Raw genomic sequence first — 13090 nt, 5'->3', positions numbered from 1 at the left:
ACCCTAACTTGGCATCTTTTGATTGTTGTTGACCAAACCAATCCAAAATGCATTTCCGTCTAAAAGATAAATAAGTTATCTATCAAATTAGGTGCAAAAAGTAAAAAACACAAGAGTCCACGTTTTGCATATGTTACATAATACCTTGCTTTTGTCAGCACAGAGATTTCCTTTAAAAGGCAGCTTGTCCATACAGACAGTCACAACCTCATCAGCCATGAAAGCGGTTGTGCTTGCCCTGGCTCTGGCCTTCGTGGGTAGGTTGAATTCTGTATTTGTTTTAATTCGCATTATAAGTTTTCTTCTGTTTTTTTTTTACTATTTATGGAGTTTCCCAAAATGCTGATCTTTCATTAGAATTAAATGTATGAAACTAAAATTTACTTCATTACAAGAACTGATTATTTATTATTTCTAATAACAATACTTTTTTTTGTTTGTGTTATGTTATACTAAATTACTGAGAATTATATTTAAAAATCTGTATTAGGTAGTGAAAATAACCAGACAAACCTTTATTAGTTATTTATTTGAGTACAGTTTCCATATATACAATCAGCGTAAATTTATTTTAACAAAACTTAGTTCTTTTATTAAATAGATTTAAAGGGTTTTTTTTTTACACTTTTAGGTTTGGCCATAGTAGTAAGGCATGTCTCTGGCATAATGTAGACGATACAACATGGTAGATAAGTCATGGAGATTTTCTTGAATTGGTTGTTTCCCCTAATGTATTTTTTAGAAGGACAAAAAATTTAAATAAGATAAAATATATTTTGATTATTCACGATTTACATGGTGGATTAATATATATATGTATATTTGTTTTATTTTTAGCCGTGCAAAGCACTGACTTTGGTAAGTTCAACACTTGATTGTTATCTTAAAGGACAGTTAAGACTATTTATTTTTACCATTAAAAGCAGCCAAAAGTAAAATGGTGAATTGAATTGGCAGATTGTTTCACATTTCAACATTGATGGTTTAAATATTATTACAAGTGTCTTAACTATTTTAACTGTTATATCTTGTGCTTACAGCCCCTGAGTTTACTGCCGGTAACACCTATATCTACAAGTATGAAGCATTCATCCTGGGTGGACTCCATGAGGAAGGTTTGGCGAGAGCTGGAGTCAAAATCATCACCAAAGTTCTCCTCAGTGCCGAAGACCATGATACGTATATTATGAAGGTAAAGATAAAACCCATGCGCAGCAGAGAAAATGTTACTTCTGAGACAAAGACTGCAAGTCTGTTTTATTAATTCATATTATACTACTATTAAATTATAGCTTGTGGAACCTGAGCTCTATGAGTACAGCGGTTATTGGCCCAAGGATCCAGCAGTGCCTGCAACCAAGCTGAAGGCAGCTCTGGCACCTCAGCTTGCAATGCCCATCAAGTTTGAATATAACAACGGCATTGTGGGAAACCTTCATGCTCCTGAGGAAATCTCAACTTTTGTGATGAACATTCACAGAGGCATTCTGAATATCCTGCAGCTAAACATCAAGAAGACCCATAAAGTCTATGATCTGCAGGAGGTTTGTCACAAACCCTTCTGTAGCCTTTGTGTTGCAAATCCATTACAAGTAGTTCAAACTTCCAGCTAAACTGCCGCTATGCTCTACAGACCAGTACTCAGGGTGTGTGCAAGACACTCTATACCATCAGTGAAGATGCACGAATTGAAAACATCCTTCTGACAAAGACCAGGGACATGAACAACTGTCATGAATGGATCATGAAAGACATGGGGTTGGCATACACTGAGGAACATAAGCACCATCGGGTAAGTTCAAACCTATCAGATGTCAAACATACAATCCTGAAACCAGAACATTGCCTGAATATGGGATCTTTACTCACAGGAATTCAAAAACCTGAGAGGCACCACAACATTCAGTTACGTCTTGAAGCCAGTTTCTAATGGTGTGATGATCCTGAAGGCAGAGGTCAATGAGTTGATCCAGTTTTTACCTTTCTCTGAGGACAATGGAGCTGTTGAGATGAAGACCAAGTAAGCTTAAACTTATAAATGTGCTAATATAATGGTTTAAAGAAGGTGCAACTTCACCTTTGTTTGCTTCTCTTCAAAGGCAGTCCTTGGTGTTCCTTGAGATTGAGAAAGCTCCTATTCCAGCCATTAAGGCCGAGTACCATGATCGTGGATCTCTAGAATATGAGTTCTCCTCTGAACTTCCTCAGACACCGCTTCAGCTTATCAAGATCACCGATCATCGGGCCCAGGTAGGATTTTAGACTGCCTTAAAAAAATAACACTGAATTTGTGTAACCTGTCCTCAATAAACAGCACCATTTCTATCCTGTGGTTTTAGACTGTTGATATTGTGAACCACCTGGCTACCCACAATGCTGAGTATGTCAGTGAGCATGCGCCTTTGAAGTTTTTGGAAATGATCCAACTCCTCCGTGTAGCTCACTATGAAGACCTGGAATTGTACTGGAACCGGTTCAAAAAGATGCCAGTTCACAGGTGGATTTCAGTGACTGAACATTTGAACATGTTTTTAAATACTGAAACTAGATGAGCTTCTTGACCCATTCCATTTTCATCCCTCAGACGCTGGTTCTTGGATGCCATCCCTGCAACTGCAACTCCTGCTGCTCTAAAGTTCATCAAGGAGAAATTCATAGCTGATGAGATGAATGTGGCTGAGGAAGTTCAGGCTTTTGTTGCGGCTGTTCACATGGTCTCAGCAAACACAGAGACTATCAAGATTTTTGAGGTTGTGACCTGCAAAAATTTTTGTTTGTTTGTTTGTTTTACATTATATATTTGCGAATGACAAAAATGAATACAATATTTTTGATGTTTGCACTTTTCTAGACCCTGATGGACAACCACAAAGTAGTGGCAAACCCAGTTCTGCATGAGATCATCTGCCTTGGCTATGGTACAATGATTTATAAAAACTGTTCTGAGTCATCTGTCTGTCCTGCTGAATACATAAAGGTAAACAAAGCTTCTGAATGTTATTTTAGTCATTATATTGAAGAAATATAATAAATAAGATAAAAAATGCTTATTTTCATTTTTTCTTACCTTGCAGCCCATCCATGAGCGTCTTGCTGAAGCTGTTGCTAAAAACGACATAGACAACATTGTCCTGTCCTTGAAGGTCTTAGCAAATGCTGGACATCATTCTAGCATCAAGTCAATCACAAAGATCTTGCCCATTCATGGTACTGCCGCTGCATCCCTGCCAATGAGAGTCCATAGTCAAGCCATCATGGCCCTGAGGAACATTGCAAAGAAAGAGCACAGACCGGTGAGGTCTCAACATCAAATATTTGGAAGTGTTCAAGTCTTTTCACAGAAATCCACATTGACTTTTATTCTTTTCCTCTGAATTAGGTCCAGGAACTGGCACTTCAGCTCTACATGGACAAGGCTCTGCACCCAGAACTCCGTATGCTTTCATGCATCGTTCTTTTCGAGACAAAGCCTCCTATGGGATTGGTGACCACTGTTGCCAACTCGGTGAAAACAGAGGAGAACTTGCAGGTTGCTAGCTTCACTTACTCTCACATGAAGTCTCTGAGCAGGACCCCAGCCACCATCCATTCCTCAGTGTACGTCAACTCTTTGATCCCAAAGTGTCAAGACATTGTGTACACATTCTCATTAGGTCATCTCTCCTATGCTTCCATTACAGCGCTGAAGCTTGCAGAGTTGCTATGAAAATCTTGGGTTCAAAGTTGGACAGACTGAGCTTCCGTTTCAGCAGGGTTGTCCATGCTGACATCCACAACAGTATGACATTAATAAATGTTTTTTGTTTGTTTGTTTACTGATCTGTGCTGCATTACAAACTGTAATTCAATTAAATCTTTATCAGGCTCCTTGATGCTTGGTGCTGCTGCTACTGCTTTTTACATCAACGATGCCGCCTCCATTCTGCCTAAATCTGTCATCGCCAAGGCCAGAGCCTTTATTGCTGGCGTTTCTGCTGATGTCATAGAGGTACGGGAAAATATAAATCAATTTATTCAGCAGTTAATTATAAAAGTGCTCTTTTATACATTTCTATTTTCTGTTCCTTAGATTGGAGTGAAATCTGAGGGACTTCAGGAAGCTATTCTCAAAAACCCTGCACTTGCTGAAAATGTTGACAGGATCACCAAAATGAAGCGTGTCATCAAGGCTGTAAGCAACACTGGAAGTCACAAAGAAAATGAACAAATTGTTATTCAGTGCCAACTAAAGAAACTGATAACCTTTTCTCTGTGAACAGCTGTCTGAATGGAGGTCTCTGCCCACCAGCAAACCTCTGGCTTCCATCTATGTCAAGATTTTTGGACAAGAGATTGGCTTCGCCCACATTGACAAAACTATGATTGATCAGGCTGTTGAAGTATGAGAAAAAACAACCCATTAAGCTCAAAACAAAGGTTTTCAAAACAAAAATAATAATAATGTATTCTTTCCTTATAGTATGCCAAGACATTACATGTTCAGGAATTTGGAAGAGATGCTCTGAAGACTCTGCTTCTGTCTGGTATTGATTTCCACTATACTAAACCTTTGTTGGCTACTGAGATGAGACGCATCTTACCCACTGCTGCTGGTGTGCCAATGGAGCTCAGTCTGTATTCTGCTGCTGTGGCCACAGCTGGTATTAAGAGTAAGTACACTGTGGAAAATAAATAATTTTGTCTAACACCATATACACTTTTTGTAAATCAATTAAAATACCAAAAAAATAACTCATGATCTTTCCTGTTTTTTAGTCAAGCCCACCACAACACCACGTCTGCCTGAAAACTTCCCCCTCAGAAGTCTTTTGGAAACTGATATTGAGCTGGAGACTGAGATCAAACCAAGGTAAATGTATTGACTTACACTGTTTGTCACAGTGAGACCAAAATATTTCATGCCATAAAGATGAAGATAATAAAATATTATTCTCTCTTTAGTGTTGCTATGAACACATACGCCGTGATGGGACTTAATACCGACGTTCTCCAGGCTAATGTGGTATTCAAAGCTCATGCCTACACCATTTTGCCCGCAAAAATTAATGCAAGACTCGACATTAAAGAGGGTGACTTCAAGATTGAAGCTCTTCCTGTTTCTGTGCCTGAAAACATTACATCTATAAAGTAAGTCTAAACTTTAAACTCAGTTTATTTATGTTTCAAATAATTTAACATGACTTTTGTGTTTACCTTTACCATTTGGATGATTATATCTTTATTCTTTCTTGACCAGTGTTGAGACTTATGCTGTAGCAAGAAATATTGAGGAGCCCACTGTTGAGAGAGTCACTCCAGTCATCCCTACCAAAGTCTGGCAAACCACTTCAAGCAAGATTGTCTCATCTAGGATTGATTCATCAGAAGATGAGGTAACACTGAACAATTCTATTACCTACAAATGTATCTGGAGTGTTATACAATGATTCAAGTTCATTTTTCCTCATAGTCATCATCCTCCGAAATCCTTCATATGGATGATGAAGCTGACGACCTTAAACTCAAACACAAGATTCGTACATTTGCAAAGAGGTACTGTGCCAAGTACCATGATGTAGGACTGAAGGCTTGCTTCAAGGTTGAAACTGAAAATGGTGCTTCCATCCATGACATTGTTTTGTACAAACTGGCCGGAAGCCACAATGTCTCTTTCTCTGTGACACCAAGTAAGCACTGAAGAAATACCATTATGAGCATTTTGTAGGAACGTTGTGCACACAAAAAATATATTAAAGGCATTATTTACTCATCCTTTCAGTGGAAGGTGAAGCTGTTGAGAGATTGGAGATGGAGATCAGGGTTGGAGCAAAGGCAGCAGAGAAGATCATTAAACGGATCCATCTGAACAAAGACGACATGGATGAGAATGACATGGAAATGAACGACCCAGTTCGGATGAAGCTCAACAAAATCCTGTCTTCCAGAAGTAACAGCTCCTCCTCATCATCCTCCTCTTCTTCCTCCTCCTCGTCCTCCTCATCTAGCTCCAGAAGCTCTGATTCAAGCCGTTCCTCCAAGACGTCATCTGCCTCTTCTAGCTCATCAGCCCGTTGGAAAAGAAAGACAATCAATGCAGCTGCTATACGCACCAACAGCAGTAGCAGTAGCAGCAGCAGCAGCAGCAGCAGGAGCAGGAGCAGCAGTAGCAGCAGCAGCAGCAGCAGCAGCAGCAGCAAACGCAGCTCTTCAAGATCTGTCAGCAGCTCATCCAGGACCAGCTCTGCATCAAGCCTTGCATCGCTCTTCAGTGCTAGCTCAAGTTCTTCAAGTTCTTCTAGCTCAAGTGCTCGTGACTCAAGGGTAAACATTGTTTTCTTGCTTTGAAAGTAGTTTTACAGTCAACGTCTTGTATTTGGTCTAAGATCTGACAATTTATTTCTAATAGCACTGGATTGCAACCTTCCAGAGATTGCACAAGGTATGTTACAATGTATATGCTCTTTAAATTCACTATTTTGTAACTTTTGGTAAAGCTTTTACTAACTTCAATAAAAACATTCTTGGAGCAGACTCTCACCTCCAAATCAGAGTCCCGGAGTGGAAGCAGTGCAGCCAGCTTTGAGGCCATCTACAAAAAGGTGAAATATGGTCAACAAAATAAAAAGTAGTGATTTTTTGTCTGTGAACTTTCAATATTTATCCATATCTGTCACCACAGAACAAGTACCTTGAGGATGAGGATGCCATCTTGGCTGTCATCTTCCGTGCCGTTAAAGCTGATAAGAAAATTAAGGGATACCAGCTCGTTGTCTACCTCGACCAACCAAACTACAGAGTTCAAGTCATTTTTGCTCCTCTTGCTCATGAGAACAACTGGAGGTTCTGTGCTGATGGCATTCTGCTCAGCAAGCACAAAGTTACTGTAAGACACATTTAAAAAAATTACATCAAAGAAGGAGTTCAACCAATAAAATGAGACATTATTCAAATGTTTATGTTTTTTAATAGGCTAAATTTGCCTGGGGAGAAGAATGCAAGAAGTACAGCACCATGGTGACTGGAGAAACTGGCCTTGTGGGGTCAAGCCCAGCAGCTCGCCTCAGAATGTCCTGGGAAAGACTTCCATCTGTTTTTACACGCTATGGAAAGATGTATGAATTACTACAAGTTCTGTTTTACCCCTTAAGATGAGGATTATTTTTAAAAATATTGCTTTTTTCAGGACATATAAATACATTCCTGTTGAAATCCTGGAGGACCTGATTAAAGTAAAGAGTGAGAACAGCACCAGGAATATCTCCATCACTGTGGCTGCAACATCCAACAGGACACTTGATTTCATTACAAAGACACCAATGGTACAAGAAATTGTGCTGTTCTGCTAAACCAACAAATTCATGATTTTTAAATAACATATTTATTCTACTTACAGAGGAAAGTCCACAACATGACTATGCATCTTCCTATAACTATGCCAATCGAGGAGCTCGAAAGTTCCATTCCCTTTGAAGAAGTCTTTGAGAAAGTCCACTTCATGGTTTCCAAGGCCATTGCAGGTAACAACTGATGTTACAGTTAAAAACTGAGTACAATATCTGGAAAATTTACAACAATTTTAAAATTATTGTTTTTTCCTTTTCCCAGCTGAATGTAGCTACATCAAGGATAATCTGACCACATTTAACAACAGGACATACACACACAAGATGCCCTCATCTTGCTACCAGGTTTTGGCCCAGGACTGCACAGAGGAGCTGAAATTCATGGTTCTCCTCAGGAAGGATTCAACGGAGCAGCATCACATCAATGTCAAAATTGCTGACATGTAGGTTTTCAACTCAAACAAGAATGAGCTTTTGGCTTTTACATAAAATAATTTTAATCTAAATGAGGCTTTTGTGTTTGCAGTGATATCGACATGTATCAAAAGAAAGATGATGTGGCTGTGAAGGTCAATGAAATGGAAATTCCCCTAACCAACCTGCCATACCGTCACCCAACAGGTTCCTATAACCAGTTTTGATCTCATCCTTTCCCTTATTAAAAGCCTAGTATTTACTTTGAATTAAAAAAAAATTAAAGCAGTTACAGTTTTGCTTAAACCACAGCCTAAAAATTTAATCCAATTTTAAATCCAACTTGTTTTACAGCTTCCATTGAGATCAGACGTAGAGGAGAGGGCCTTTCTGTGTATGCACCTAGCCATGGTCTCCAGGAAGTCTACTTTGACGAGGATACATGGAGGGTAAAAATTATACCATATATTAGTGTGTTTTATTGGTTTTCATTTTTGAAATTATAAGGCAAAATGTAACATTACAGATTCTAGTTGTGGACTGGATGAAAGGCAAGACCTGTGGACTCTGTGGAAAGGCTGATGGGGAAGTCAGACAGGAGTATCACACCCCTAATGGACGTGTAGTGAAGAACTCTGTCAGCTTTGCACAATCCTGGATTTTGCCATCTGATACTTGCCGGGATCCTTCTGGTAAGACACAAACATTAAGTGAAAAAAAGTCTTAATTAGAAAATTAAATTGTCAGCCCAAATGTCTTTAGGTACTGTGCACAAGCATTGCATCATTTATATTCAACACTGTTCGCTTACAGAGTGCCATCTGAAGCTCGAGTCTGTGCCCCTGGAGAAACAAGTTACCATCCATGGTGAGAACTCCAAATGCTTCTCTGTTGAGCCTGTGCCACGCTGTCTGCCTGGTTGCGTTCCCACCAAAACCATAGATGTCACTGTTGGTTTCAACTGTCAGCCAGTTGGTGAGTCTAAAACTAAACGTAAATTCATAGATCATAAAATAACAACAACAAAAAACATTATTTCTAACTGATTTGTTCTTGTTTTTACAGATTCTCACACCAGTGTCTTCGACAGAAGCGTAGACCTGAGGGAAACCACACAGGCTCACCTGGCCTGTAAATGCAATGCCAAGTGTGCTTAAAACCACCATCTCCTGTCAATACCTAATAATGTGTGTTTTATCTGTAACTATAAATAAAGTGCATCTCAAAATCATTTTATAGTATGTATTATTTTTATTCTTGTTTCTACCTTGTAAACTTACATGGAATTCTCAAACAGAAATCCTCATCTTATCAAGCATCTCACAAACATTTTTCAAGTAATAAAAAGTCCATCTTTTACATTTTCATTCTGTTTTAACAATGACAATAATTCTAAAGTCATCGGAAAATTAAAGTTCATCATCTTTATATTCTATGTTTTTATATATTGGTACATAATAAAAATTATCTAGTCCTTATCAGATTCCTAAACAGTCATATATAACCTTAAATGCAAAAAAAAAAAAAAAAAAAATGGATTCAACCATTTCAATATCTACTAATCAATTTCAAAATGAGAAAGAAAACAAGTAAACTCCATTATCCAATGTATCCTCCTTTGGCAACACTAACTTGAAGCATTGTTATTGACTGGACTAGACTAAAATAGAATAGGTACAGTGGCGCTTGTATGTTTGTGAACCCTTTGGAATTTTCTATATTTCTGCACAAATATGACCTAAAACATCATCAGATTTTCAAACAAGTCCTAAAGTAGATAAAGAGAACCCAGTTAAACAAACGAGACAAAAGAACTGTACTTGGTCATTTATTTATTGAGGAAAATGATTCAATATTACACATTTGTGGGTGGCAAAAGTATGTGAGCCTCTAGGATTAGCAGTTAATTTGAAGATTAAATTAATAGTCAGGTGTTTTCAATCAAGCAGGTGTGAGTGGGCACCCTGTTTGATTTAAACAACAGGGATCAAAGTTTGCTCTTCACAACATGTTTGTGGAAGTGTATCATGGCATGAACAAAGGAGATTTCTGAGGACCTCAGAAAATAGTTGTTGATGCTCATCAGGCTGGAAAAGGTTACCAAACCATCTCTAAAGAGTCTGGACTCCACCAATCCACAGTCAGATCGATTGTGTACAAATGGAAAAAAAATTCAAGACCATTGTTACCCTCCTCAGGTGTGGTCGACCAACAAAGATTACTCCAAGAGCAAGGCGTGGAATAGTCAGTGAAGTCACAAAGGACCCCAAAGGAACTTCTAAGCAACTGAAGGGCTCTCTCGCATTAATGTTAATGTTCATGAGTCCACCATCAGGAGAACACTGAACAATGGTGTTCATGGCAGGGTTGAACAAGAAATCCACTGTGCTCCCAAAAAAAAACATTGCTGCTCATCTGCAGTTTTTTAAAGATCATGTGGACAAGCCAGAAGACTATTGGAAGAATGTTTTGTGGACGGATGAGACCAAAATATAACTTTTTGGTTTAAATGAAAAGTGTTGTGTTTTGGAGAAAGGAAAACTCTGCATTCCTGCAGTGTTCCTCTACCACATGTCATGTTGTCAGTGCAGTTATGGTGTGCATTCTCAGGCCTTAAGTACCTGCAGTGTTCCCTCACATTACTTGGCAAAAAGGCCTTTTTTTACTCTGCTCCTGTAACACCTTACAACAACATCTGAAGCTGTCCACTTTGATTTCTTTAAGGGACTTGAAACATTTGATAAGGTCATTAAAAAAATCTAAGTAAATATGTTCTTGTTTTTAGTATATATTATTGCCTATATGGTGTCTGTCTAAAATGTCTCTCTTGAAAATGAATACTCGTAACTCAATGAGACCAACCTGCGTAAATAAAGCTTGAATTTTAAAAAAAGAACATTATCCAATCTGTGAAACATGGTGGTTGTAGTATCATGGTTTGGGGCTTTTTTGCATATGGACCAGGACGGCTTGCCATCATTGATGGAACAATGAATTCTGAATAGGCCGTTTTCACAATTTTATCAGAGAACTTCCGTTCTGACTGGACGCAGCGCATCTGTACTTCCGGGTCAATTTTCCCTTGGGAGACCTGTCTGGAAACTTCACGGGATTTCATTCATTCAACCTTTATTTATAGAGGTTAAATTACAAGATATAGTGCAAGGTAAGGTTAATAAAAACTGTATTTAAGTGTTCGTTAGCCGTGGTAATGTTATCCATCATTGCAGCAACTTTAGCCACAGTAGCTAATATACAACACAACCTGTCAGTGTTGTAACGTTTAAAGATTCACTTTTTATATTAACATTAATAAAAACAGTATATACGTGTTAGTTAGCTGTGGTAACGTTATCCATCATTGTCAATTTACCTTTCTGTAACTGTGTAAGGAAACAGCCTCTGATTGGAAAGTAAGCTAGCTAGCAGCAACATGTAGCTAAAATATACACTGCTGCTACCTGTCAGTGGTGTAACATTAAAATGTTTACTTAGTCTATTAATGTAAAATAAGGCTCTGGATGTTGTGGGGTTGTGTTGGCTTACACGACTCTGCAATATTGCGTGGACATTGGGGGCAGTTCCCCTGGATTTGCAGACTGGGGTCGTGGTCCCCCTATTCAAAAAGGGGGACCGTAGAGTGTGTTCCAACTAGAGGGGGATCATGATCTTAAGCCTCCCTGGTAAGGTCTATTCAGGGGTTCTGGAGAGGAGGGTCCGTCGGTTAGTCGAACCTCGGATTCAGGAGGAGCAGTGCGGTTTTCGTCCTGTTTGTGGAACACTGGACCAGCTCTACACCCTCAGCATGGTCCTGGAGGGTGTGTGGGAGATTGCCCAACCAGTCTACATGTGCTTTGTGGACTTGGAGAAAGCATTCGACCGCGTCCCTCGGGGACCCCTGTGGGGGGTACTCTGGGAGTATGGGGTACCAGGCCCTTTGATACGGGCTGTTAGGTCCCTGTGCGACCAGTGTCAGAGCTGGGGCCGCATTGCTGGCAGTAAGTCGGGCTCGTTCCCAGTCAGAGTTGGACTCCGCCAAGGTTGTCCTTTGTCACGATTCTGTTCATAAATTTTATGGACAGACTTTCTAGGCGCAGCCAAGGTGTTGAGGGGATCTGTTTTGGAGGCCTTAGGATCACTTCTCTGTTTTTTGCAGATGATGTGGTCCTATTGGCTTCATCAAGTTGTGATCTACAGCTTTTGCTGGAGCGGTTCGCAGCAGAGTGTGACGCGGCCGGGATAAGGAGCAGTTCCTCCAAGTCCAAGGACATGGTCTTGAGCCGGAAAAGGGTAGAGCGTCCTTTCTGGGTCGGGGAGGAGGTCCTGCCCCAGGTGGAGGAGTTCAAGTATCTCGGGGTCTTGTTCATGAATGAGGGAAAAATGGAGAGTGAGATCGATTGGCGGATAGGTGCAGTGTCGGCAGTGAAGCGGGCGCTGTACCGGTCTGTTGTGGTGAAGAGAGAGCTGAGTCAAAAGGCGAAGCTCTCAATTTACCGATCGATCTACGTTCCTACCCTCATCTATGGTCATGAGCTTTGGGTTGTGACCGAAAGAACGAGATCTCGGACACAAGCGGCCGAAATGAGTTTTCTCTGCAGGGTGTCTGGGCTCTCCCTTAGAGATGGGGTGAGAAGCTCGATCATCCGGGAGGGACTCAGAGTAGAGCTGCTGCTTCTCCACGTCGAGAGGAGCCAGTTGAGGTGGCTCGGGCATCTGGTTAGGATGCCTCCTGGACATCTCCCTGGTGAGGTGTTGCGGACACGTCCCACTGGGAGAAGGCCCAGAGGAAGACCCAGGACACGCTGGAGGGACTATGTTTCTCGGCTGGCCTGGGAACGCCTTGGAATTCCCCTGGAGGAGCTGGCCCAAGTGGCTGGGGAGAGGGAAGTCTGGGCCTCCCTACTTAGGCTGCTACCCCCGCGACTCGACCCTGGTTAAGCGGAAGAAAATGGATGGATGGATGGATGGATTAATGTAAAATCGCTGACATCTTCCAACACTATTGTTTAGAATAACATTTTAAATATTGAATTAAAAGCTATATGTCAAACAATTTCTATATTCTGATGTGATTAATAATTTCTCTTTTTACTTTCTTCTTGTGTCCATCTTTCTCAGAAGCAGCCCACCTAACCAGCATGATATATATATATATACAGTGGGGAGAACAAGTATTTGATACACTGTTGATTTTTCAGGTTTTCCCACTTGCAAAGCTTGTAGATGACTGTAATTTTTATCATAGGTACTCTTCAACTGTGAGTGATGGAATCTAAAACAAAAATCCAGAAAAATACAATGTATGATTTTTAAATAATTAATTTCCATTTTATTGTGTGAAATAAGTATTTGAT

General features: G+C 40.0%; 1 protein-coding gene across 1 annotated transcript; it reads left to right on the top strand.

The window, feature by feature from the left end:
* Positions 1–217: 217 nt before the first annotated feature.
* Positions 218–8906, top strand: LOC119430602 (vitellogenin-1-like). Its single transcript, XM_037698032.1, has 33 exons — positions 218–257; positions 838–858; positions 1041–1192; positions 1293–1544; positions 1634–1792; positions 1872–2020; positions 2100–2250; positions 2340–2497; positions 2585–2750; positions 2852–2977; positions 3075–3293; positions 3380–3597; positions 3681–3778; positions 3864–3988; positions 4070–4171; positions 4260–4379; positions 4460–4649; positions 4756–4849; positions 4942–5127; positions 5237–5372; positions 5450–5666; positions 5759–6300; positions 6474–6578; positions 6659–6862; positions 6949–7091; positions 7163–7298; positions 7373–7496; positions 7585–7765; positions 7849–7943; positions 8091–8185; positions 8263–8428; positions 8550–8711; positions 8802–8906. The coding sequence occupies exons 1-33, from the start codon at positions 218–220 to the stop codon at positions 8891–8893; spliced, it is 5124 nt and encodes a 1707-aa protein (XP_037553960.1). The 3' UTR covers positions 8894–8906.
* The last annotated feature ends 4184 nt before the right edge of the window (positions 8907–13090 follow it).

The sequence above is a fragment of the Nematolebias whitei genome, chromosome 3, assembly GCF_014905685.2.
Source record: "Nematolebias whitei isolate Nwh7 chromosome 3, NemWhi1, whole genome shotgun sequence".
NCBI lineage: Eukaryota > Metazoa > Chordata > Actinopteri > Cyprinodontiformes > Rivulidae > Nematolebias > Nematolebias whitei.
This window is presented reverse-complemented; position numbering and strand designations above follow the sequence as displayed.